The 27,404-nt window shown below is 45.9% G+C and overlaps 1 protein-coding gene across 1 annotated transcript in view; it reads left to right on the top strand.

The window, feature by feature from the left end:
- The window catches only part of MCMBP (minichromosome maintenance complex binding protein), an 81,821-nt gene that overhangs the window by 5,802 nt on the left and 48,615 nt on the right, over positions 1–27,404 (top strand). Inside the window, 10 exon segments of the mRNA XM_056552443.1 lie at positions 3,610–3,750; positions 3,957–3,998; positions 4,407–4,510; positions 4,900–5,018; positions 5,347–5,486; positions 14,868–14,965; positions 19,926–20,104; positions 20,191–20,314; positions 20,848–20,965; positions 21,060–21,225. Coding sequence (XP_056408418.1) covers positions 3,610–3,750; positions 3,957–3,998; positions 4,407–4,510; positions 4,900–5,018; positions 5,347–5,486; positions 14,868–14,965; positions 19,926–20,104; positions 20,191–20,314; positions 20,848–20,965; positions 21,060–21,225 — 1,231 coding nt within the window.

Below are 27,404 nucleotides of genomic sequence, written 5' to 3'. Positions count from 1 at the left end.
GAGCGGCTGACAGCACATATGATGATATATAGAGGTTATATCAGTACTGGAGCGGTATAAGAGGAGCGGCTGATATCACATATGATGTAATATATAGAGGTTATATCAGTACTGGAGCGTTATAAGAGGAGCGGCTGATATCACATATGATGATATATAGAGGTTATATCAGTACTGGAGCGTTATAAGAGGAGCGGCTGATATCATCACATATGATGTAATATATAGAGATTATATCAGTACTGGAGCGTTATAAGAGGAGCGGCTGATATCATCACATATGATGTAATATATAGAGGTTATATCAGTACTGGAGCGTTATAAGAGGAGCGGCTGATATCACATATGATGTAATATATAGAGGTTATATCAGTACTGGAGCGTTATAAGAGGAGCGGCTGATATCACATATGATAATATATAGAGGTTATATCAGTACTGGAGTGTTATAAGAGGAGCGGCTGATATCATCACATATGATGTAATATATAGAGATTATATCAGTACTGGAGCGTTATAAGAGGAGCGGCTGATATCACATATGATGTAATATATAGAGGTTATATCAGTACTGGAGCGTTATAAGAGGAGCGGCTGATATCACATATGATAATATATAGAGGTTATATCAGTACTGGAGTGTTATAAGAGGAGCGGCTGATATCATCACATATGATGTAATATATAGAGGTTATATCAGTACTGGAGCGTTATAAGAGGAGCGGCTGATATCATCACATGATGTAATATATAGAGATTATATCAGTACTGGAGCGTTATAAGAGGAGCGGCTGATATCACATATGATGTAATATATAGAGGTTATATCAGTACTGGAGCGTTATATGAGGAGCGGCTGATATCATCACATATGATGTAATATATAGAGGTTATATCAGTACTGGAGCGTTATAAGAGGTGCGGCTGATATCATCACATATGATGTAATATATAGAGATTATATCAGTACTGGAGCGTTATAAGAGGAGCGGCTGATATCACATATGATGTAATATATAGAGGTTATATCAGTACTGGAGTGTTATAAGAGGTGCGGCTGACAGCACATATGATGATATATAGAGATTATATCAGTACTGGAGCGTTATAAGAGGAGCGGCTGATATCACATATGATGTAATATATAGAGGTTATATCAGTACTGGAGCGTTATAAGAGGAGCGGCTGATATCACATATGATGATATATAGAGGTTATATCAGTACTGGAGCGTTATAAGAGGAGCGGCTGATATCAGTCACATATGATGTAATATATAGAGGTTATATCAGTACTGGAGCGTTATAAGAGGAGCGGCTGATATCATCACATATGATGTAATATATAGAGATTATATCAGTACTGGAGCGTTATAAGAGGAGCGGCTGATATCACATATGATGATATATAGAGGTTATATCAGTACTGGAGCGTTATAAGAGGAGCGGCTGATATCAGTCACATATGATGTAATATATAGAGATTATATCAGTACTGGAGCGTTATAAGAGGAGCGGCTGATATCACATATGATGATATATAGAGGTTATATCAGTACTGGAGCGTTATAAGAGGAGCGGCTGATATCAGTCACATATGATGTAATATATAGAGGTTATATCAGTACTGGAGCGTTATAAGAGGAGCGGCTGATATCATCACATATGATGTAATATATAGAGGTTATATCAGTACTGGAGCGTTATAAGAGGAGCGGCTGATATCATCACATATGATGTAATATATAGAGGTTATATCAGTACTGGAGCGTTATAAGAGGAGCGGCTGATATCACATATGATGATATATAGAGGTTATATCAGTACTGGAGCGTTATAAGAGGAGCGGCTGATATCATCACATATGATGTAATATATAGAGATTATATCAGTACTGGAGCGTTATAAGAGGAGCGGCTGATATCATCACATATGATGTAATATATAGAGGTTATATCAGTACTGGAGCGTTATAAGAGGAGCGGCTGATATCACATATGATGATATATAGAGGTTATATCAGTACTGGAGCGTTATAAGAGGAGCGGCTGATATCATATGATGTAATGTCTGGAGGTTATTAGAAAATAAGATACAGTTTAATGCTTCAGCACCAAACTTGCCGCTTCCAACTTTGTGGTTTCCCAGGCACCGAGGTCCATAAAGATACAGGGGGCAGTTCTATGTGGAAGAATCTGGTCGTTCCCATAGAACCTGGACCTCAACCACATCAAACACCTTTGGTATGAACCAGAGCAGAGATTGTGAGCCAGGACCCCTTGTCTGACCAAAAATTCCCACAGACACCTCAAAATCATGCAGAAATAAGAGCGAACGCTTTTACACCTGCGATGGGGAGAAATTCCATATTAATGTCTATGGGTGTATAATGTCCTAAAATTGAACTGTGGCCAACCCCAAAAAATAGAGATTTTACTGTCATTAAATAGCTTAGGGTGCCGTGATCACACATTCTTAGTTTCTTCATACGTCCTCTTCATGAGAGATGAAGGTTTATAGCTCGTCTGACAATTCTGGGAATCGGTTGAGGCGAGATTATACAGTCATGTGGTGTAAATGTTTTAAACAAAGGGCAAGTATGTATAATACCACCCATGACTTCCATTATTAAAATGAAGTTCACACCCGTCTGACCATTCCCTACGGAGGGTTTATGAAGAGACTGTAAGGAGGGGTGGGATCAGGAGAGACTGTAAGGAGGGGTGGGATCAGGAGAGACTGTAGGGAGGGGTGGGATCAGGAGAGACTGTAGGGAGGGGTGGGATCAGGAGAGACTGTAGGGAGGGGTGGGATCAGGAGAGACTGTAAGGAGGGGTGGGATCAGGAGAGACTGTAGGGAGGGGTGGGATCAGGAGAGACTGTAGGGAGGGGTGGGATCAGGAGAGACTGTAGGGAGGGGTGGGATCAGGAGAGACTGTAGGGAGGGGTGGGATCAGGAGAGACTGTAGGGAGGGGTGGGATCAGGAGAGACTGTAGGGAGGGGTGGGATCAGGAGAGACTGTAGGGAGGGGTGGGATCAGGAGAGACTGTAGGGAGGGGTGGGATCAGGAGAGACTGTAGGGAGGGGTGGGATCAGGAGAGACTGTAGGGAGGGGTGGGATCAGGAGAGACTGTAGGGAGGGGTGGGATCAGGAGAGACTGTAGGGAGGGGTGGGATCAGGAGAGACTGTAGGGAGGGGTGGGATCAGGAGAGACTGTAGGGAGGGGTGGGATCAGGAGAGACTGTAGGGAGGGGTGGGATCAGGAGAGACTGTAGGGAGGGGTGGGATCAGGAGAGACTGTAGGGAGGGGTGGGATCAGGAGAGACTGTAGGGAGGGGTGGGATCAGGAGAGACTGTAGGGAGGGGTGGGATCAGGAGAGACTGTAGGGAGGGGTGGGATCAGGAGAGACTGTAGGGAGGGGTGGGATCAGGAGAGACTGTAGGGAGGGGTGGGATCAGGAGAGACTGTAGGGAGGGGTGGGATCAGGAGAGACTGTAGGGAGGGGTGGGATCAGGAGAGACTGTAGGGAGGGGTGGGATGTGTTAGTGTTAAGCTGTGGGGTTGCTGGTATTTGTAGTTCCTCTGAACCCAGTGTGTCTCCTCGTAGGTCCCCAGCCTGAATGATATTCCCCTGCATTACCTGAAGCCCGGAGGGCTCGTCCGCTTCCGCTGTATGATCCAGGACATGTTTGATCCAGAGTTTTACATGGGTGTTTATGAGACTGTTGATCTTGGTACCGGTTCCCGGGTAAGTAGTGACTGGGGGGGGGGGGGGGGTTATGGGCATTTTCAGGTCTGTGTACCTTGGCCATTCCTTCTGATAATTTGGGCTTCAGCAGAGCTCATGTAGATGAACAGGGGAGGGAATACCCAGGGATGGAATCTGATTGGCTGCTGGGAGATCCTCTGGGGTGGTCACATGGCACCATCTTGTGTAATCTCTTGTTTATCTAGGTGCGGCACCTTGGGAAGTATAGAGACGTGGCGGACTGTGTGGTGAGTAACCACAACTTTTCTCTTGCTGATGTGAGGCTCTGGGGGTGTCTGTCATGGACTCCTCATAAATGTGGAGCTGAGGATTGCTGGTCTTATCTCTGCACATATATACACACTGGTACAAGAGTGAGGGGCTGTATACGTATAGCCTATATGTATACTGCAGTTTGGTGCATCACCTTCTACAGTTCAGGCTCAGCCATAACACAGCTAAGGAAGACCACCCAAGTGTATGCTGCTTTTTATATGTACTTTATGGTGGGTTTCTAGTGGCAGCCAATAAGGTGGGTTATGGCTACTGCAGTGTGACCGGCCCTTAGTCTACATTACTAGAGCACTACAACCCTCAACATGATTTATTGAATGTTGTACAAGTCAGGCTCAGAATTTGTTGTCCTTTTTTTGCAGCCAAATCATGAAGTGGATTTCCATTCCAGGGGGACTGTGACGTTGGAGCGGCAGACATTTTACTGCATTCCCGTCCCTGGAGAATCATCGTGGGTGAAGGAGATATCCTTACTGTATGTGATTGCCTTGGGGGGGGGGGGGGGGGGCTGATTTTGGGAACAGGTTTTTTTTGGTTGCTCTAGCCCAGGGTTTGGGGTCCATCAGCTGGATGAGAACAGGTTTTATCACAGCCTCTCGGTTCAGCCATTTACACTGTGGCTTCTGGGGTAAGGACATGGTGTCACAATTGTGAGTGAGGGGATAATAAATGGCGGCTGACCTGAGGACCCCCATACACTGTGGTGAGCAGTAAGAAGTGGCAGTCTTGCCTATACCTTACTGCTGCTCCTCCCGACACAGCGCTCTGGACCACCCATAGCAGTTACCGGCTGGCTCTGTGTCTGGCCGGTGGGGCATATTATGATATTCTTGTCCTTCCTTAATTAATACACATGTACAACAGCTGCAGCCAGGCCAGGGTATGTGCCTCGACATCTTACACCCCAAACCGACAGAAGAGAAGCCTTGAAGAGGACGTAGACCAGACATGTCACCCCGGCACACAGCATGCAGGTACCAGACACTTCTCACACAGGGGCCTCTAGAAGGTGGAGAGCATGGAGTTGTCCTGCACATGGCCCTGTCTGTGCACATGTAATTATTTCTCTATACATGGCCGCCCTCCCGGTGCTCCGAGTCCACTGGACTCACATATGTACACACTGGCTCTGCTGACTGTCTAGGTCTTGAATTCCCATTGCTTCGCTTATGGATTCTAGCTGTGTATTGGCTGCTGCAGAACCTCCTTACACTTGTCACTGCCACCTTATGTTCATCACACAGATACATGGTTCTTCAGGATATTAACCTCTTGGCTTTTGTTTCTATTCTGTTGTTACAGATGACGCTCAGGAGAAATATAAGCGACTGGAGATCGAGCGGCAGGAGATACAGCAGAGGGCCAGGGCCCCGATCCCTTCACAGTCCTTAGACCTCTACTTCCCTCTCCCAGGAGAAAAGGGACCTGCCTGCCTGGTTAAGGTACAACAGTGTGACTCTAGGGGGCAGCACTTCCACTCTTGGAAAGTGTAGGGTTTATATGACACTTTACTCAGATATAAACCAAAAAAAGCAATGTAATACCTAGATAGACCTAATATAAATACACTTCACAGGGTCATAATTACTAACATTTAACATCATATACCTTTGAATAAAAACACACAAAAGTTGTATTTAGTAAATGAGAACTTTAATACCCAAGAAATCTTACACAAGGCCCCCTGTAAGAAGGGATTCACACATAAGGCTAAGGTCAAAACAAGAGCAAGAAAATGGAGGCTCACATGGCTGCAAAGTACATGCAACAATAGTACAATTAGATATCAAAAGCTGAAGATAATATACAGGGGTCCCTCAACTTAGTGTCCTCAGGTCACAATGTATCTTGCGATGTCCTCGGGTCACAATATATAACTTGCGATGTCCTCGGGTCACAATATATAACTTACGATGTCCTCGGGTCACAATATATAACTTACGATGTCCTCGGGTCACAATATATAACTTACGATGTCCTCGGGTCACAATATATAACTTACGATGTCCTCGGGTCACAATATATAACTTACGATGTCCTCGGGTCACAATATATAACTTACGATGTCCTCGGGTCACAATATATAACTTACGATGTCCTCGGGTCACAATATATAACTTACGATGTCCTCGGGTCACAATATATAACTTACGATGTCCTCGGGTCACGGTATGCAACTTACGGTGGCCTCGGGTCACGGTATGCAACTTACGGTGTCCTCGGGTCACAATATATAACTTACGATGTCCTCGGGTCACAATATATAACTTACGATGTCCTCGGGTCACAATATATAACTTACGATGTCCTCGGGTCACAATATATAACTTACGATGTCCTCGGGTCACAATATATAACTTACGATGTCACAATAATGTGACTTCGGGTCACAGTATACAACTTGGCGTCCTCAGGTCACGGTATGCAACTTACGGTGGCCTCGGGTCACGGTATGAAACTTACGGTGGCCTCGGGTCACGGTATGCAACTTACGGTGGCCTCGGGTCACAACATTTTCAACATACAATGCTACGGACAGTCCAGATCTGCAAAACGTGTCAATGGCTGGAACATCTGACCAATCAGTATTACTGGTGTATGCACTGACTGGTGTCTGGTAGCGCCCCCTACAGTACAGGGAGGTATTACATGTTCTGTACTCTTTACCTGTCCCAGCGTTAGCTGCTCTTTTGGACACCAGGTGATGGAGGCTTCATGTTACTTTTTTGGGATACTGGAGGAGTTTTATCAAAATCTGTCCAGAGGAAAAGTTTGAGGTGCCCAGAGCAACCAATCAGATCGCTTCTTTCATTTTTCACAGGCCTTTTTAGAAATGAAAGAAGCAATCTGGTTGCTTTGGGCAACTCAGCAACTTTTTTCCTTTTAGACAAGTTTTGATAAATCTCCCTTGTGTTTACTGTACAGACCCTGAAGAAGCTCCTGTCCTCCTACACAGTGATTTACAGCTTCCAGCAGCTCTTTCTTTCTTTTATATGGAAGGACTTGCTTTATCTCTGTTAGTTATCTACTTCTTTTTCTTTTAATCCTCACTTTTTCCTATTTTTGGATGACAACCAATACTTACCTGGTCCCGTTCTGTGCTCCTTGTTCTTCCGCAATCTTCCGCCGTATCTTTTGTTCTGGGGCCGAGTGGAGTTTTGTGACGTCACCGCTGATGTTTGCTAGCAGCGGGACCCAGCAGAGAACAGCAGCGGTGATGTCACTAAGCTCCGCCCATGCTCTAAGTCGGCCCCAGAACAGGAAATACTGCTGAAGGACGAGCACAGAACAGGACCAGGTAAGTATAGTTGTAATCAGCATCACCTGCACTATTGGTCTGTACCAACCGTTTAGTGCAGGTAAAACTGATGACAGATTTCCTTTTAATATTGTAACTTGAGGGACCACTATGTAGTACACCTAATAAATTGTTTAATGTGCAAAAAAAGTCTTGAGTTACAAATAATTATCAATAATTGTATTTACACCAATGGTGAATACATATAATTAAAAAAAAAATAGTATAAAATATCATTATAAACTGTTCAGTGCATTATAGTCCAACAACAGGAATTTCTTGGCAACCAGTAACAGAAGGAAGTATACAGCAGATAACCCCAGCATGGTTACCCCAAGGGGGCTACATAGCCTCACCAACCAGAAGTGCGATGGACTCAATAACCCGTTAAGTTTTTTCATTTTATTTTTTTCCTAACGCTTTCATTTTTGCATATAAAATTCCATATGATGGTTTATTTTTTTGCGCCACCAATTCTACTTTGCAGTGACATTAGTCATTTTACCAAAAAATCCATGGCGAAACGGAAAAAAAATTGTGCGACAAAATTTAAGAAAAAATGCCATTTCTCTATCGGCTCCATTGGGGGACACAGACCGTGGGTGTATGCTGCTGTCTCTAGGAGGTGTGACACTATGGTAATAAAAAAAAAAAAGTCTGCTCCTCCCAGCAGGATATACCCTCCTTCAGGCTCTGAGCTAGTCAGTTTAAGCTTAGTGTCTGAAGGAGGTGGACATGGTCTGGATTTGTCCAGACCAGGTCTTCTGATTTTTTGTTTTCCTAGTATAGGGACGCGTTAGTTTTTTTATTCCTTTTATTTTCTGTTTTCAGGTGGGGACTCGGGGACTCCGGTTCCCTGTTTCCCCATTGCGAGTAAGGGGGCACAGACATTGCGTATATGCGCTGTTCATCCCCCCCTCGCCAACGGTCAGCGCTTGGGTTGGTACCTCATGGGTCCGAGTCTCCCTATTTACCTGCTCGCCTCGCTCGCGCATAGCAGCCAGGCGTGATGCAGGTGACTAAAGCTGACTGAATGAAGACTTCACTGAAGACTCCATTAGGTAAGTTCCTCTGACTGAGGTAAGTACCCTTTTTTTCTCCATAGATACGAATTCGCAACCTCTGGAGACCCCCTGTTTTTGGCCCACTTTCAGGTTATGGGGCTTGCTTAAACAGGGGCTGCACTTTATTCTGGGGGAGCAGTGGCACCTGAGGGGGCATGTTATATGGGGCACTTCTCTTATATGTGTGTGTGTATGCTTGGTGCAACTACGTCCTCAGCGGCTGTCAGCCGCGGCGCTGTCTCGGCCCGGGCGCTCTCAGCGCCGGCTTACTTTCGCTTTGCCGGCAGCGCCTTATACGGGGCTGACAGCCGCGTCGCAGCTATGAGCCGGGCGCTTCTGTGCCGGCTTACTTTCTTTCGCCGGCAGTCTCTGCCGGTGCTTTCACCGCCCGCTCTATTCCCCCGAGCGCATATGCGGCTGACATGTGCGCTCAGGACAAGGAACGGGCGCCATGACAGTTCTTTTCCGCCGGTCTTTAGATCCGCCCACAGGGCTGGGAGCTCTCAGAGGCGCGAAGCAGCCTCCAATCAGCGCCGTAGGCACGATTTTCAGTGAGAAGGGGCTTCAGGCATGCCTCTCTCTTCCTATTGGCTGGCCTCTTCATTCACTCTAGCTGCACGGAGCGAGTTCTCCTCCTGCAGCTGACAGGGGACACTGACTAATCCAAAGCCTGGAACTTCAGTGACTGACTTTGTCTGTAAGCACTGTAATGCCAAGATATCTGGCTCTGCTGAGCCCTCTTGCCCTGCCTGCTCCACTGCTCCCCCAGACCCCCTCTGGTGCCCCTTCGGTCCGGTGGGTTCAGCCGCTCCACCAGCCTGGGTTTCTTCCCTGACCCAGTATATGGCTGACTTGACCCAAGTCTTCCGTTCGGTGGCTGAGGCCTCCCGGGAAGTGGTGTCCGCCTTCTAAGGGTCTTCCCTACGCAGGACCTCCGAGAAGGCCCGCTCCTCGTCTCCACATACTTCACGCTCTCACAAGCGTACTAGGGGTGTCTCGTCTGGCTCTTCCATTGAGTCTTCAGATAGACGTGAGCGTTCCCCTCGTGGGCCCCCCCCTGTCATCTGGGCACAAGCGTCGCTCCTCCAGAGGACGTTCTCGGAGTCGCCGCTCTGCCACGCCAGAGCCGCGTACCTGGTCAGGGTCGCCGCCCCCCCCCCCCCCCCCTCCAGGACTGCCTCTACTAGTTCACTTTCTCCTGGTGAACTGGCGGACGAGGCTTCCGAGCCGGCATCTGACTCAGAGGACCGCTCGGACTCAGTTGAAACGGTGAACTCATTGGTTGCGGCCATAAGAGACACTTTTCACTTAAAGGACCCAGGATCTTCAGATGTCGCTCCAGGAGTATCCTTTCATTGTGCAAAGCCGGCACCTCAAAGGTTCAGCTCTCACGCTGACTTTGACGACATTCTGGAATCTGCATGGAAACATCCAGAAAAGAGGTTCCCTGGAATCAAGACAATCCAAGAACGTTATACATTTGACAAGGACTTTGTCGCTAAAGAGGTTTCCCCTCCCTCAGTGGATCCACCAATGTCCCGGATCTCTAAGGCGACTACACTGCCTCTGGCAGATGCCCCTGCCTTCAAGGATCCCACGGACAAGAAGGTAGAATCCTTCGTGAAGTTTGCGTCTGAAGCAGCTGGCTCTTCTCTTCTTCCCATCTTCGCTTCGACATGGGTGTCCAAGGCCCTGTCGGAGTGGTGCCAAAAGCTCCTTGAGGATGCTTTAACTGGATCCAAACCCCCCCCCGAGGATCTAACTGCTCTGGCTCTCCAATGCTCTAAAGCTGCGGATTTTCTGTGCACATCTTCCGTGCAGTCAGCCCGTTGTTCTGCCTTTGCTGTGGGTCACCTAGCGGCTCTCCGCCGCTCTATGTAGCTTTAAAGCTTTGAATGCGGATGCCGCTTCCAAAAGGTCTCTCACTGAGCTTCCCTTTTACGGGTGGCCGTCTTTTTTGGCAAACGCCTTGATGAGATTATCTCTGAGGCAACGGGGGGTAAGAGTTCCTTGTTACCTCTAAATAAGGCTCGCCCTAGTTCCTAAAGGAAGTCCTTTTTCCTTTTGCCCCTTTCGGACCTCTGGCTCCAGCAAAGGGTCCGGGCAGGCACCCTCGCGGGACAAGAAGGATCCCTCTTTCCGGGCACGCCCGTCTTGGAAGTCGGACTCCAACCGGTCCGGCCGTTTTGCGCCCAAATCGGGCAACCGCAAACCCACTTCTGCATGAAGTGAGGCCCCCACCCGCGGTTTCTTCTCGGGTGGGACATCTTCTCTTGCTTTTTTGAGACATCTGGTTTTCGCACATTCAGGACTCCTGGGTCAGGGACATGGTGTCCAGCAGTTACCGAATCGAATTCGCCTCTCTTCCGAGGGATCGCTTTTTTCGCTCCCAGGCCCACCGGTCTTCTCCTCCTGGCGAAGCAATTTCGAGCGTCTCTTCTTCTCCAGGGGGTTATCGTTCCCGTTCCTCCAGGGGAACGGTTTCGGGGTTTCTATTCAAATCTTTTTGTGGTCCCCAAGAAGGATGGTTCTGTGTGACTAATCTTAGATCTCAAGCGTCTCAACCGTCACCTTCTCACCCGCCACTTCCGAATGGAATCTCTCTGTTCGGTGGTGGTGTCCCTGGAACAAGGGGAGTTCCTTTCAACGGTGGACATCAAGGACGCCTACCTCCATGTGCTGATATTCCCATGCCATCATCGGTACCTCCGCTTTGCCGTTCCGGAGGGGCACTTTCAATTCGTAGCCCTCCCCTTCGGTCTAGCCACGGCTCCTTGGGTCTTTACAAAGATCCTTGCGCCAGTGATGGCCCTATTACGGTCGAGGGGAATCTCAGTGATACACTATCTGGACGACCTTCTCATCAAGGCTCCAACCAGAGCCCAAACTCTGGAGAATCTGGACGTCACTCTCCACACTTTGTCTCGCTTCGGGTGGATGGTCAACCAGGACAAGTCAGTCCTCCATCCTACCCAGTCTCTAACCTTCCTGAATCTGTAGAGAAAAGAAAAGAAAGGACCGACGGACGGCGCCTCGTGTATTTACCCTTAATAGATCGGGTGGTGGGTGGGGGGGGAACCCCACGGGGCTTATAGATGGCCGCTCACCTTGAGATCTATGCAAAAAAGCATATCACCCACGATATAATCTGGGTACTGTAGTACGAGTCGCTGCTATGCCGATGGGTTGCAGGAGGAAACAAGTCGTCCTGGGAGTCAATATTAGAAGTAGAGCAGGAAAAAACCCTCAGGTATGGCGCTGCAGACTCTTGTAGACAGATGAGGCGGATGCCAAAGGTAATAGGAAAGTCCTCAGCAGGACATTTTATTAAAAAAACAATAAAATGGACAAGATTACGCGTTTCGGGAGGATCCCTCCCTTCCTGATCTGAGGAAGGGAGGGATCCTCCCGAAACGCGTAATCTTGTCCATTTTATTGTTTTTTTAATAAAATGTCCTGCTGAGGACTTTCCTATTACCTTTGGCATCCGCCTCATCTGTCTACAAGAGTCTGCAGCGCCATACCTGAGGGTTTTTTCCTGCTCTACTTCTAATATCTAACCTTCCTGGGACTTCGATTTGACACGGCCTCTGCCCGAATTTGTCTTCTGCCGGACAAACGTCTGGCGCTCCGGTTGGGGGTCCGCTCCCTTCGCACCTAGGTATCAGTGTCCATCCGCACTTGTATGGAGATCCCAGGTTGGATGGTGGCAGCTCTGGAGGCCGTACCCTTTGCCCAGTTTCATTATCGCCCCCTTCAACTGGTGATTCTCTCCCGATGGAACAGGTCCCCTCTGTCCCTCGATCGTCAGATTGTTCTCCCTCGCAGGGTCCGTCAGTCTCTGCTCTGGTGGCTCCGCTCCCCCCTTCTTCTCCAAGGGCGGTCGTTTCTTCCCCTTCACTGGCAGGTTGTTACAACGGATGCCAGCCTGTCGGACTGAGGCGGCGTGTCCAGGGACTCTGGTCCCCCCCAGGAGGCCCTTCTTCCGATATAACCATTGGAATCACGGGCGATTCTTCTTTGTCTTCTTCATTGATAGTCCCGTCTTGAGTCCGTCCTATCCGCGTTCAGTCGGTCAACGCCACGGCCGTGGCGTACATAAATCGGCGGGCGGCACTTGGAGCTCGGCAGCCATGGCCGAGGTGACAAAGATTCTCACCTGGGCGGAGAGCAAGGTTCCGGCCACTTCGGCGATTCACATTCCGGGGGTGCTCAACTGGGAAGCGGACTTCCTCAGTCGGTCCTCACCCGACCCTGGCGAGTGGTCTCTTCATCCGGAGGTCTTTGCGCAGCTCTACGACCTCTTGGGCATTCCGGACGTGGACCTCTTCGCGTCCCGGCACAATCGGAGCGCTTACTACACAAGCTGGATGTAGTTCGGGCTGTTCGGTCTTATCTCTCCATCACTTCTTTGTTTCGTCAGTGGGATTCCTTTTTCGTCCTTACGGAAGGTCGTCGCATGGGACAACCTGCTTCCAAGGTCACCAATTCTCAATGGATTCGGTCCGCCATTTCGGAAGCCTATCGCTGTAAGGGGAGGATTCCTCCTTTCAGGTTTGTGGCTCATTCTACCCGTTCTGTTGGGGCATCCTGGGCTCTCCAGAATAGAGCCTCGGCCTCGCAGATTTGCAAGGCTGCTACCTGGTCGTCTTTGCACACGTTCTCGAGGTTCTACAGAGTTCATACCTTCGCATCGGCTGGTGCTAGTCTAGGCTGTAAAGTGTTGCAGGCGGCAGTGGATCGGCCGTCTGCCTGACTACTTATCTGCCCACCCAAGGGACGGCATTGGTACGTCCCCCGGTTTGTGTCCCCCAATGGAGCCGATGGAGAAAAGGAGATTTTTGTACACTTACCGTAAAATCTTTCTCGAAGGATCCATTGGGGGACACAGCTCCCGCCCTTTTTGGGGTTTCCCTTGGTTCTCTGTCGGAGGGTGTGTTCAGTTATGTTTTTTTTTTTTCTTCTGGTTCTCGGACAGTTTTGGCTTTTTCTTTGACCTGATGGTCTCCTCCTATTGCTCTGGAACATATACTGACTAGCTCAGAGCCTGAAGGCGGGTATATCCTGCTGGGAGGAGCCAACTTTTTTTATTACCATAGTGTCACACCTCCTAGAGACAGCAGCATACACCCATGGTCTGTGTCCCCCAATGGATCCTTCGAGAGAGATTTTACCGGTAAGTGTACAAAAATCTCCTTTTTGTAACTTTTGGGGGCTTCTGTTTCTACGCAGTGCATTTTTCGGTAAAAACACCTTCTCTTTATTCTGTAGGTCCTTACGGTTAAAATGATCCCCTACTTATATAGGTTTGATTTTGTCGTACTTCTGAAAAAAATCATAAATACATGCAGGAAAATGTTATACGTAAATTATCATCTTCTGACCCCTATAACTTTATTTTTCCGCTTGGGGGCCAGTATGAGGGCTCATTTTTTTGCGCCGTGATCTGACGTTTTTATCGGTACCATTTTTGTATTGTTGGGACTTTTAGATCGCTTTTTATTCAATTTTTTTTTTATGATATGAAAAGTGACAAAAAATACGCTATTTTGGACTTTGGAATTTTTTTGGGCATACGCCATTGACCGTGCGGTTTTGTTAACGATATATTTTTATAATTGGGACATTTCCGCACGCGGCGATACCACATGTTTATTTTTATTTAGTGTGTTCTATTTTATTTATGGGAAAAGGGGGGTGATTCAAACTTTTTAGGGAAAGGGTTAAATGACCTTATCTTTTTTTTTTTTTTTTTTTTTTCTCAAAACTTTTTTGCAGTTATAGCTTCCATAGGGGGGCTATAACAATGCACACACTGATCTTTTACACTGTTCACTGCAAAGCCATAGCTTTGCATTGATCAGTGTTATAGGCGGTCAATTGTTCAAGCCTGTATCTCAGGCTTGGAGCAATCAGTCGCCGATCGGACGTGACTGAGACAGGTGAGGGGACCTCTGCTCGCGTGCTAGCTGATTGGGACATCGCGATTTTATCATGATGTTCCCGATCAGCCCGACTGAGCTGCCGGGAAGCTTTTACTTTTTTTAAATACGGTGATCAACTTTGATCACTGCGTCTAAAGGGTTAATAGCGCGCGGCACAACGATTGGGGCCGTACGCTAGTAGCTCAGGGTCCCGGCTATCATTAGCTGCCGGGACCGACCCGGTATGACGTGGGGTCACGGCAGGACCCTGTGTTAAATGCCGGAACCAGGGGCAGGGCGTACAGGTACGCCCTGCGTCCTTAAGAGGTTAAATAACAGTCATGTGCAATGCCGCTTAACCCCCAATATTCTTTTCACCATGCTGCTTCTAGGAACAGTGAGGAGGAGAATGAAAATGTTGAGTCACATTTTATGAATCATAGGCAGTACAACCATTGGGGAGCCCTAGTGTAGGTTTGTCTTGTTTTTCCTGTATGTTTGTTTTGGAGACGTATAACTTACAATTTTCTCTGTCAGGTGTATGAGAACTGGGACACCTTCAAAGTGAACGATGTGCTGGAGGTGTATGGAATCTTGTCTGTGGAGCCAGCACTAAGTGTCCTGAATGAGGATCGGTAAGGGCCCCTCCACTGCTATGGGGATGAACTAGAACAATGCTGTATTCTTATTTACCTTTAGTTTCTTCACTATAACCGAAGACGTGAGCCATTTTAGTGTTCGTATTTAAGTGGCTGCTGCCCATGTAATGTGGGGATGTGGGAGTCCTCCAGAGTGAAATTCCAGTGCCAAACCCCTTTTTATAGCCAAAAGTTTAGTTGGAAAAAAAGAAACTAACCTACAAATCGGACTCTTGCTAGTATTAGCGCTTCCCCTCTCAGGTAGTTTCAAAAAGTATATTCGTGCCCGAGGTAGTTTGAAATGACCACTTAGTTTATTAAGGAAGTTGTCCCACAGCACTCCAAAATGGTGGATAACAAAGTGTTTATTGCCTCATGGTAGGATCCTACCATGAGGCAATAAACACTTTGTTATCCACCATTTTGGAGTGCTGTGGGACAACTTCCTTGCTTTGCATCTACTCTGCTGCCAGTGACCCGGGCTGCGATTGGGCCCGCTTGCACCCGCCTCATCCACACACTCGGTGTGCTGCTCCTCTCCTTTACCTGTTGCCACTTAGTTTATTAGAGATATCACTAGAGAGGGGAAGCGCCGATACTAGCAAGAGTCCGATTTTTAGGTTGGCTTCTTTTTTTCCAACTAATCCTTTTGGCTTTATTATCACCAAGTGACCTCCTGGGATGGACACTTTTCAGAAACCCCATTTTATGACTCCCGCCTATAGAATATAAACGTATTCATTATATTTAAATTTAAAGGGGTACTCCGGCGGTAAACTTTTTACACCAACATTCTCAGGCTATAAACAATGTACATACAGTGGGGCAAAAAAGTATTTACAAGAAATGTAGAAACACAGAATGCGGCACAGCAAGCAAGGCAACTATACGGTAAATGGACTTGTGTTCCTGTAGTAGGAGCTTGGCGTTGCTCTTGGTCATAGACGTAGTAATTTCCTCTCACATCCACGGGTGCACGGCTTGTAAGAAACAGTCTATATGGATCCAGAAAACAAAAGAAGGAAAGCGGCACACCGGGATAACTTGAAGGTAAAATCCAGGTCTTCACTCGGTGTAGATTAAGACATGGTAGGGGGAGGACACAAATGCAGGAGGCAAAAAGAATGGGCAACAATTGTTTTGCACAGGCAATGTGCTTTTACTTGCCTCCTGCATTTGTGTCCTCCCCCGACCATGTGTTAGTCTACACTGAATAAAGTCCTGGATTTTACCTGCAAGTTATTCCGGTGGGCCACTTTCCTTTCTTTGTTTTCTGTCAAAGTATTAAGTCAGCCACCAATTGTGCAAGTTCTCCCACTCAAAAATTAGAGAGGCGTGTAATTTTCATCATGGGTATACCTCAACTATGAGACATAATAAAAAAATCCATAAAATCACATTGTCTGAATTTTAAAGAATTTGCAAATTATGGTTGAAAATAAGTATTTGGTCACCTACAAATAAGCAAGATTTCTGTCTCACAGACCTGTAACTTCTTCTTTAAGGCTGGAATTCCACTTGCACTGCCGTATATATACACATATACAGATTTCCCGCAGAGAGCTGTGATTGGCCACATAGTTTCAGCCAATCACAGCTCTCTGTGGCATATATGAATATGTGTATATATACGGCCGTGCAGGGGCTGTAGAAGAGCGGCCGCATCTATACATTATACAGGAGGATCGCAACGGGTGTCAGTAGTGACATCCGCTGTGATCTTTCCTTAATTGCAGGTACTACTTTTCAGAACATGAAGTACACTCTGCTGGGAGCTGTAGTACCTGCATTAATAGACAGATCACAGTGGGTGTCAGAAGTTAGACTCACTGCGATCTGTCTATTAATGCAGGTACTACAGCTACCAGCATGGAGCAGTGTGTACTCCATGTTGGGAGTAGTAGTACCTGCAGTTAAGGAAAGGTCACTACTGACATCCACTGCGATCATCCTGTCTATAGCAGAGATGCAGAGCAGCTGTATACATTGCTCGCATCTCTGTTCTGTATTCCGGCCACTCTCATTCATATTTTCCCTCTGAGAGCGGTGATTGGCTGCAACCATCCGGCCAGTCACCACTCTGGGCGCAAAATATGAATGAGTGATGTTCTATTCACATCACTGGCCAGAGTATAGTGCAGAGATGCAAGCGCTGTATAGAGCCGCATCTCTGCTATATTATGGATGATCGCATTGGGTGTCAGGAGTGACACCCGGAGCGATATGTCTGTAGTACAGGTACTACTCCCATCATGGAACAGTCTGTTCCATGCTGGGAGTATTAGTACTACCTAAAAAATTAAAAAAAAAAATAGAAAAAAAAAGTTAAACACACTTTATTTAAAAAAATAATAAAGATGTTGTTATAAAATATACATTTTGTTTAATAATTTTTTTTTCCATCACTGCTGCATTTATTTTTGGTACCCAACAAATTTTGGGTACCAAAAAAACTGCTAAGGTGCAATTTCCACACAAATGAGAAAATGCAAGAAAAAAGGCCAGACGCAGGACATTGCACTGGTGTTTTTTCAGGCGTTTTTTCTTGCATTTTTTCTACCCAAAAAACAAAGTAGAAACTTAGCCTAAGAGTCTCCCCTGTCCTCCACTCGTTACCTGTATTAATGGCTCCTGTTTGAACTTATCAGTATAAAAGACACCTGTCCACAACCTCAGTCACATTCCAGACTCCACTATGGCCAAGACCAAAGAGCTGTCGGACACCAGAAACAAAATTGTAGACCTGCACCAGGCTGGGAAGACTGAATCTGCAATAGGCAAGCAGCTTGGTGTGAAGAAATCAACTGTGGGAGCAATTATTAGAAAATGGAAGACAAACAAGACCACTGATAATCTCCCTCGATCTGGGGCTCCACGCAAGATCTCACGCTGTGGTGTCAAAATGATCACAAGAACCGTGAGCAAAAAATCCCAGAACAACACGGGGGACCTAGTGAGTGACCTGCAGAGAGCTGGGACCACAGTAACAAAGGTTAGCATCAGTAACACACTACACCGCCAGTGACTCAAATCATGCAGTGCCAGACGTGTCCCCCTGCTAAGCCAATACTTGTCCGGGCCCGTCTGAAGTTTGCTAGAGAGCATTTTGATGATCCAGAAGAGGATTGGGAGAATGTCAAATGGTCAAATGAAACCAAAAAAAGTCAACTCGTCGTATTTGGAGGAGAAAGAATGCTGGTGTTGCATCCAAAGAACACCATACCTACTGTGAAGCATGGGGGTGGAAACATCATGCTTTGGGGCTGTTTCTCAGCAAGGGGACCAGGACGACTTATCCGTGTAAAGGAAATAATTAATGGTGCCATGTATCGTGAGCATTGAAAATGAAACGTGGCTGGGACAATGATCCCAAACACACTGCCAGGGCAATGAAGGAGTGGCTTTGTAAGAAGCCTTTCAAGGTCCTGGAGTGGCCTAGCCAGTCTCCATATTTCAACCCCATAGTTAACCTTTGGAGGGAGTTGAAAGTCCGTGTTGCCCAGCGACAGCCCCAAAACATCACTGCTCTAGAGGAGATCTGCATGGAGGAATGGGCCAAAATACCAGCAACAGTGTGTGAAAACCTTGTGAAGACTTAAAGAAAACGTTTGACCGCTGTCATTGCCAACAAAGGGGATATAACAAAGTATTGAGATGAACTTTTCTTATTGACCAAATACTTATTTTCCACTATAATTTGCAAATAAATTCTTTATAAATCAGACAATGTGATTTTATGGATTTTTTTTCTCATTCTGCCTCTCATAGTTGAAGTTATAACCTATGTTGGAAATTACAGCCTCTCATCTTTATAAGTGGGAGAACTTGTACAATTGGTGGCTGACTAAATAAAAACTTTTTTACCCCACTACCTCTTCACGCTCCCCTGCTGCCTCTATCACTGCTTCCAGTCAATTAGTCACAGTGCTGCTTAGCCAAATACTGGCCTTATTGTTGTCCCCTCTCAGTCAGGATGTTTAGGTCTCCATAGATAGCAATACAGTCCCGACAGAATTCTGCTCAAACAATTTTGAACACACTTCTCCTTCTGTGAAGCATCTTTTGCATTTGGTTATGTCGCCCCTGCCACCAACCATCCATATCCAGTGCAGTTATATTGCTGGCTAGTGAAGCCTAGGGTGTGTGTGTGTGTGGATAGATAGATAGCAACAGAAGAATACAGCAGCACAATTATACAGATAAAACATGAACTGCTATACAGCTATAGTGCAAAAAAGGAAAAAGTGAGGTACTTGGCTCACAATTTGGCAGCCAAATAGTTTGGACAATCCCACCACGGTAAGGTGACCTCATTGGGACGGACCCTACACTGTGAATATGCCTCTGTGTGTAACCAGTTCAACAGGCGATGCAAGGTCTGAGACGTCCAAGCACCTACTAGAGGTGGGTGGGGTGGGATACTGGGAGCCTGTGCTAGCCTTTCTCCTGCAGTGTATATAGTAGTATATAGCAGTATATAGAGAAGAGGGTTGCATTGACAATACAACACAATGGGCAGCACATTGAACACATTTTAGAAGTGGTCAGAAACTTGTAAATAACTCATGAAAGAATAAAGTTACGGTAAAACCAAGCAAATCATTGTTTTTCTTGTGAAATTCCCAATAAGTTTGTGTCACATGACCCTCTTCCTATTGAAAAAACAAAAGTTGGATTCAAAATGGCCGCCATGGTCTCCACCCATCTTGAAAAGTACCCCCCCCCTCCTCACATATACTAATGTGCCACAAACAGGAAGTTAATATCATCAACCATTCCCATTTTAAGGTGTATCCATATAATTGGCCCACCCTGTATAATATATATTATATAATATATATATATGTGTGTATATAGATATTATATGGTGTCTTTTGTCATGGCTGCCCCTCATGAGGTAAATATGTTTGATATGTAGAACTGAATTGTATATTTTGTTGTGCCCGTTCTCTTGTAGAGATCCAATGTCGTCTCTGCTGGACCCCGCAGACTGTGCGGATACCTTAGAGGAGCAGCGTGCACACAGCCCCCCCACATCACTTGTGCCCAGAATTCATGCCATAGTTATCCAGAAGCTGCCACATAACAACCCGCTGCTCCCAAGCTCTGTGTGTGAAACTGAGGAAAGCAAAGAGTGTAAGTAATGGAGGACTCCCTTCAGCCGGCACCATGTGTAGCCTCCCTATCCCAGCACCAAGTCTCATGTCCTTCTCTATGGTCAGGTGTATCTAACTTCATGTCTGAGCTCCCATGTATGAGGACAGAACTGTTGGGGTTCATGACACATGCGCTTCTGGGGGACAACTTGGCAGCTGAGTACCTCATCCTCCACCTCATCTCCACTGTGTGAGTATTATTCATCCCTCAGGAACCACAGCCCTTTGTGCAGTGTGTTGATTCACGCTAGTGGTATACACCAAAAAACAAACCCATCTATATGCCAGTGTATACCACCGCTTACAGCCAAGACATCCATTGTGCTGATCGTTGTCTAGCAGACTGTGTGAGCATATACACATCTCTTATACAGCCTACCGACCTGTAAGTCTGATTGTCGGGCCAAGAAACCACACAATGACTTGTCACATTTTGAGTATCACAAACCTGTAGAGCGCTGGGGGGACATGACTTATACTATAGATATGCTGCCATGTCTCCTCAATCTACACAGGAGTTTGTCTTGTGACTTCTTATCACGCTGTTCCTTTTCTGGCTTGTCTGGTTTTTACACATGGTTGCTATTGCTCGATATCCTTCTTCTAGTCTGTGATTTTATGTGTAATTTATGTGATAATCAGTATGTTATCTTTGTCTAATCATCTTCTCTTTACCAGTATGGGAGCGGAGCGGTAACAATCTTGGTTTGTGCTCATTGACAGGTATTCACGGAGAGATGTTCTACCACTGGGGAAATTCTCCATGAACCTCAGCGGCTGTCCTCAGAACAGTGTCTTCACCAGACCTTTCTATCGCATCCTGCAGCAAATAGTATCTGTGGTAAGCTTCCCAGGGTCAGTTCAGGCGTGACATGGTGGTGGGATTAGGGTTGGGCATAAATCAGGAAGATGGCTCTAACTTCTTTCTTTTGTAGTCTCATTATCTTCCCATGACAATAGAAAACATGAATAGCATGCGCTTCATCCCTTGTAAGGATTACTCCACAAACCGCCTAGTGAGTGGCCTCCTGCAGCTGCCGTCACACACGTTACTGGTGGTGGATGAGACTGTCCTGGAGCAGGGCCAGCTGGACACAGCAGGTCAGTGGTGGAAGTGTATATAGGGTTAGCATCCAAGTTTTGGATCCTTATGTAATCTTGTCCCCTTGGTGATATATGTATATAGACATAGAAGTGCAGGCTCTTCTCCTCTGTGTGTACAGTGTATACAGATATAGTGCAGGATCTCCTATATCTCTATACACTGTACACACAGAGGAGGAGATCCTGCACTATATCTCTTTACACAGAGGAGGAGATCCTGTACTTCTATATCTCAATACATTGTACACAGGAGGAGATCCTGCACTATATCTCTTTACACAGAGGAGGAGATCCTGTACTTCTATATCTCAATACATTGTACACAGGAGGAGATCCTGCACTATATCTCTTTACACAGAGGAGGAGATCCTGTACTTCTATATCTCAATACATTGTACACAGGAGGAGATCCTGCACTATATCTCTATATAGTGTATACACAGAGGAGGAGATCCTGTACTTCTATATCTCTATACATTGTACACACAGAGAAGTACAGGATCTCCTCTGTGTGTACAGTGTATAGAGATATAGAAATGCAGGATCTCCTAATCTGTGTGTACAGTGTATAGATATAGTGCAGGATCTCCTCCTCTGTGTACAGTGTATAGATATATAGAAGGTTAAAATTTACTTACCGAAATTTTTTCTTTCCATGAGTTCCATGAGTCCCGAGGCGGCACACAAAGGTTTAACCTCAGTTTTCCTCCTACTGGATGATCTACTAAGAATAAATGTAACAATTAAGTAATTAGCCAATAGTGGCCTTGAGTCCAGGAGCCTGTCTCCATAAATGGACCCCGGAAAAAGAAACACACGTGTTAGTATGCAGCAAAAAAATTTATTAGGGAGGGTAATTGTGCCGCCTCGGGACTCATGGAAAGAAAATTTTGGTAAGTAAATTTTAACCTTCCATACCGTCCCTCGGCGGCACACAAAGGGATTTGACAAGCAGTAAATTAAAGGGGGGGGGGGGGTAAAGAAGAAGCTGCTCAAAGGACGCCTCCCTGCCAGCCGTGAGGTTCAACTTGTAATGGTTGATGAAGGTGTCCGATGAGGACCATGTTGCAGCTCGACATATGAAGTGGAAACTGAAAGAGTGGAATGGGCTCAACTCCGATCGGGCAATCTTCCCCACGGATGGAATAACAGTGAGAGATAATTCCTTTAATCCAGCGTGCCAGAGAGGCTTTAGAGGCCGGCTTCCCTTTGTTTGGGCCCATAAATTGTATGAATAGAGCATTGGACTGCCCAAAGTCTTTAGTTTTGTCAATGTAGGTAAGAACTGCTCTCTTGACGTCCAGAGTATATAGAGAGACTTGGCGACTATCCTGAGGGCTCGGATAGAAATCGGGTAAATATATTTACATATCGTCCACCATGACAGCCCACATGAGATGGTCCCATAGGACCTAATAGGAACAGGAAACAGGGTTAAAAGCCCCTCCCCCCGGCACCTTCCCCAGTGTTTTCCTGTTCCTATTAGGTCCAGGACAGAGCGGAGCCTCATGGGGCTCCTATTTATTTGGGGTTAAACTTTTTTTTTTTTTTTTTTTTCCTTGGTCTAGGGGACCGGGGCTATTGCTGCTTCCCTCCCATATGAAAGCCCTATGGTCGCGGGGGTCCTCTTTCCCCTGCCTCCGGGAGTACAGGTTACGGCGCTCCTGAGGGGGGGGGTAATGTACCTGTACAGAGAGGAGGCCTCCTTTCTTTAGTGCGGCCTTCCCTCGTCTGGTCCCGAGATCCCTGTGCTTCGCGCGCAGGCTTCCCACATCTCTGGGGCCGCATGTCGCTGGTGGTTACCGGAGCTCTGTGTGCGCGGGGGGCGTGCTGTAGCAGAGCTCTGGTGGCACTTCCTGGCTGGCTGCGTCCTTTTGCAGCAGCTTGCGTGGTCCCCCGGAAACTAGGCAAGAAACTTTGGTTCTGGGCAGTGCGGAGAGGCAGCGGACCGGAAGTGACGTCACGGTCGCCAAAATTCAAACCGCAGAGCATAAAGGTAGGGAACCAGCGTCTCCACTGTGTCTGTGCTGTGTTTCTATTCTAACCATGGACTCTCGGGCTTCCTCCAGAGCTGATTCTGCTGAGCAGCCTGTTCCTTTGGTCTCTGTAAGTAATATCTTTCCTGCTTATTGATATGGGGCTGCAAAGATATGTTTCCTCTCTTACTTAGTGGGTCCCTTCTCTCTTTCAGGGAGACAAGAAACCCTCTCAGAAACCTAAAAAGAAATGTGTTATGTGCCTAGCTAAAATTCCAGAGAAAGGAAAATCCTTATGTAAAAAATGCATTTCAAAAGTGGTACAAGAGGAAAAGTTGGGATCTTCTGAGGATTTGAGCTCGCTTATACGCCAAGAAATTCAGGCTTCTTTAGCGAATTTTAATCCTCTTCAAAATCCTGGTGTTTCTGAAACGCTATCTGGTTCTCATTTAATGGCTCCTTTTGGATGTCAATTCTTATCCAAAATTACAGTCTGCCTCCTCTCATGCAATTGGTACTGCCTCCTTTCTTCGGCCTAGTAACTACCCCGTAGCTCCATCTCAATATGCTCCTCCTGCTGAACGAGCAAAAATGATGGATATATCTGATTCAGAGGAGGATGATCTTGTCTCCAGAGCAGATATTGAAGGGGTGGAAGACGGTGAAGTGTCGTCTGTTCCTCCTAAGGAAAAGGTTAAATATTTTTTCTCAGCAGAGGATACTGATATTTTGGTCAAGGCGGTCAGAAGTGTGATGGGGTTGGAAGAGGTTGATAAACCTACGTCCATCCAGGATCAAATGTTTGGCGGGTTAAAACCGGCCAAAAAATGTGTCTTTCCTATCCATGAAAATCTGGAAAGTCTGATTCTGGATGAATGGCAGGACCCTGAAAGGAAATTGCTAATTTCCAGGGAAATAAAAATAGATTGCCTTTTGAAGGAAAAGACATTGAATTATGGAATGACATTCCTAAAATAGACTGCCAATTATCAAAAGTGGTAAAGAAAACATCTCTTCCTTTTGAGGATTCATGCTAACTCAAAGACCCCATGGATCGAAAAATGGATGGTCTTTTACGAAAAACATTGCAAGCATCTACCGCCATTTTGAACCCGAACATAGCAGCTACTAGTGTAGCTAGAGCTCTGTTTATCTGGCTTCCTCAGAGGAACACATTGAGAATAAAGCGCCTAGAGAGGACTTATTGGCTTCTGTACTCGTTAAAAATGGCGGCAGGTTTTTTGGCAGATGCTTCGCTGAATCGGTGAGAATGGCGGCTAAGTCTGCTGCCTTGTCAAATTCATCCAGAAGAGCTTTATGGCTAAAATTTTGGAAAGGGGACCCCACTTCCAAGAATAAACTTTGTGCCATATCTTGTATGGGGAAATCTATATTTGGGCCTTTTTTGGAAGATCTTTTAGGAAAGTCCGCGGATGACAAAGTTTTTCCAGAAGAAGCTAAAAAAACCTGCAAAAACTTTTTTTCGTCCCCAAGGAAAGTCAAATTATAGGGGGAAAGGAAAAATGGGTAGGTGAAGCTATCCCAAGGGGGGGAAAGGTAAAGATTTCCTCCTCAATCCCTCTCAACCTGCCAAAAAACAATGACTGCTGGTTGGTGGGAGGAAGTCTCAAGCATTTTGTGCCTCAGTGGCAATCTGTAACAACAAACCCTTGGATCCTAAACCTGTTTTCGGTAGGATACAAGAGTTTTCCTTCCTCACCACCTTTAAAAATGTTATGTCTCAAATCAACCTTCCCCCCCACCCCTCTCCTGCAAGAGAGAATGCTGGAGGGGGTAAGAAATCTGCTTCATTTGGGAGCTATCACTCAAGTTCCGACATCGGAGGGGAGTCAGGTTCCCTCTTTATGATCCCGAAGCCCAATGGGTCGTTCAGAACGATAATACATTTAAAATATCTGAACAAATTCATTTCCTACAAAAGATTCAAAATGGAATCAATAAAAACAGTGATTCCCATGATAGCTCCCAATGCAGTAATGATTACCCTAGACCTCAAAGATGCGTACTACCATGTACCTATTCACCCGGAGCATCAGAAGTATCTCCGGTTTGCGGTCAAGATAGGGGATCAAATCTTCCATTACCAATTTGTGTGTCTTCCTTTTGGAATCTCATCAGCTCCGAGATTATTCACAAAGATAATGGTGGAGGTAGTAGCACATCTTTGTCTAAAAAATATAATTTTGATCCCTTATTTAGACGACCTGCTGATGACAGCCTCCTCAAAACATCTTCTCCTATCTCAATTGGATCTGGTAATACAGCATCTCCAGAACTTGGGGTGGATTGTCAACCTAGAAAAATTCGGATCTTCTTCCATCCCACAGAAAGATCTTTTTAGGCAAGCTGTTGGACTCAGTCAAAACAACTTTTCTACCTCCAGCAAAAATAGACTATCCAGTCAAAAATGAGAAAATTCAAAAAATAAAGACTGGTGTCTATAAGAGAAGCAATGTCAGTATTGGGTTCTATGACCTCCACGATTCCTGCGGTCAAATGGGCTCAATTCCACTCAAGACAGCTTCAGGCTCAGACTCATTCTGTATGGAACAGATCTCAACTGACGCTAGACAAAAAATTCACATTAACCCCCGGGGTAGTGAGGTCTCTAAATTGGTGGTTGGTAGCCGCAAATCTAAAGAAGGAGGTCCCTCGGCTGTCAGATCCAGTCCTTGTGACTACAGATGCAAGTGCCTGGGGATGGGGTGCTCCTGTACAGGGACAGTACTTCCAAGGTCGCTGGCCTCCTAATCTAAACAAGTTTTCCTCAAATTACAAGGAACTAAGAGCTGTGTGGGAGACCCTTGTGTCAGCCAAAACTCTCCTTCTCAATCAAGATATAAAAATTTACTCAGACAATTCAACAGTAGCTTTTCTGCAACATCAGGGGGGCACAAGGCACAAAGCTCTTCAAGCTATTGCGGCCAGAATCCTTGCTTGGTCGGAAAGAAATGTCTCCTCCATTACGGCCGTTCATCTGAAGGGATCCTGCAATCAGATAGCAGACTTTCTAAGTCGGAGGACCCTAGGGTAATGGTCGCTAAATCCTTTTGTGTTCCATCTACTGGTTCTCCAATGGGGTCAACCCTCTATAGATCTGTTTGCCTCCCGTCAGAACACCAAGACTATTATGTTTTACTCTCTAAATCCAAGAGAGGCCGCTTGCAGTAGACGCATTAGCTCAAAATTGGAAATTTCCTCTGGCCTATGCCTTCCCTCCTTTTCCTCTGATTGCAAGAACTCTAGCGAAGATCTGAGACAGCAATTTAAAAGTGATTTTTGTGGCCCCATACTGGCCAAAGAGGGGGTGGTTTTGTCTATTGAAAAGTCTAGCGATAGAACCCCCCCTTCCCTCTACCTCTAGTGGAAGACCTTCTGTCTCAAGGCCCAGTATTTCATCAGGGTCTACATAACCTACATCTTACGGCCTGGATTTTGAAGAGTCAAACTTGAGAAAACAAGGTCTGTCTCAAAAAGTCACTTCTACATTATTGAAGAGTAGGAAACACTCTACTTCAAAAATATACCTAAAAATCTGGAAGAAATTTCTATCCTGGAGTAAACAAATGGATCCAGACCCATCTCATCCCAATTATCCACAAATTTTGGATTTCCTTCAAGAGGGATTTGAGAAAGGACTCTCGCTTAGTACATCAAAAGTCCAAGTGGTAGCGTTTGGGGCTTTCTTTGATCATCAGATTGCAGATCATCGTTGGATTAAAAGTTTTTTTAAGGCGGTTTCTAGACTAAAACCTAAAACTACAATCCGTACACCCTCTTGGAACATTAACTTGGTGCTATCTGCTCTCACTTCTCACCCCTTTGAACCTCTAGATCAGTGTTCTATAAAATTTGTCACTCTATTAAACTAGCTTTTCTCATAGCCATTACTTCTGCTAGAAGAATTGGAGAAATGCAAGCCCTGTCAATCAATGAACCATACATGTCCATATCTGATGACAAAGTAACCCTCAGATTAGATCCTCCTTTTCTCCCTAAAGTGGTTACTGACTTCCACCGGTCTCAAGAAATTTTTCTTTCTCCTTTTTGTAATAATCCAAGAAATCCACAGGAAGAGAAATTTCATATGTTAGATGTTAGAAGATGTCTTCTCTATTATTTGGATGTCACAATTCTTTGGAGGAAAGACTCTAATCTTCTTTTGCAGTTCCAAGGTCC

Source organism: Hyla sarda, unplaced genomic scaffold, assembly GCF_029499605.1.
Source record: "Hyla sarda isolate aHylSar1 unplaced genomic scaffold, aHylSar1.hap1 scaffold_161, whole genome shotgun sequence".
Lineage (NCBI taxonomy): Eukaryota > Metazoa > Chordata > Amphibia > Anura > Hylidae > Hyla > Hyla sarda.
Note: the sequence above shows the minus strand (reverse complement) of the source record. Positions and strands in the feature narration are given on the sequence as shown.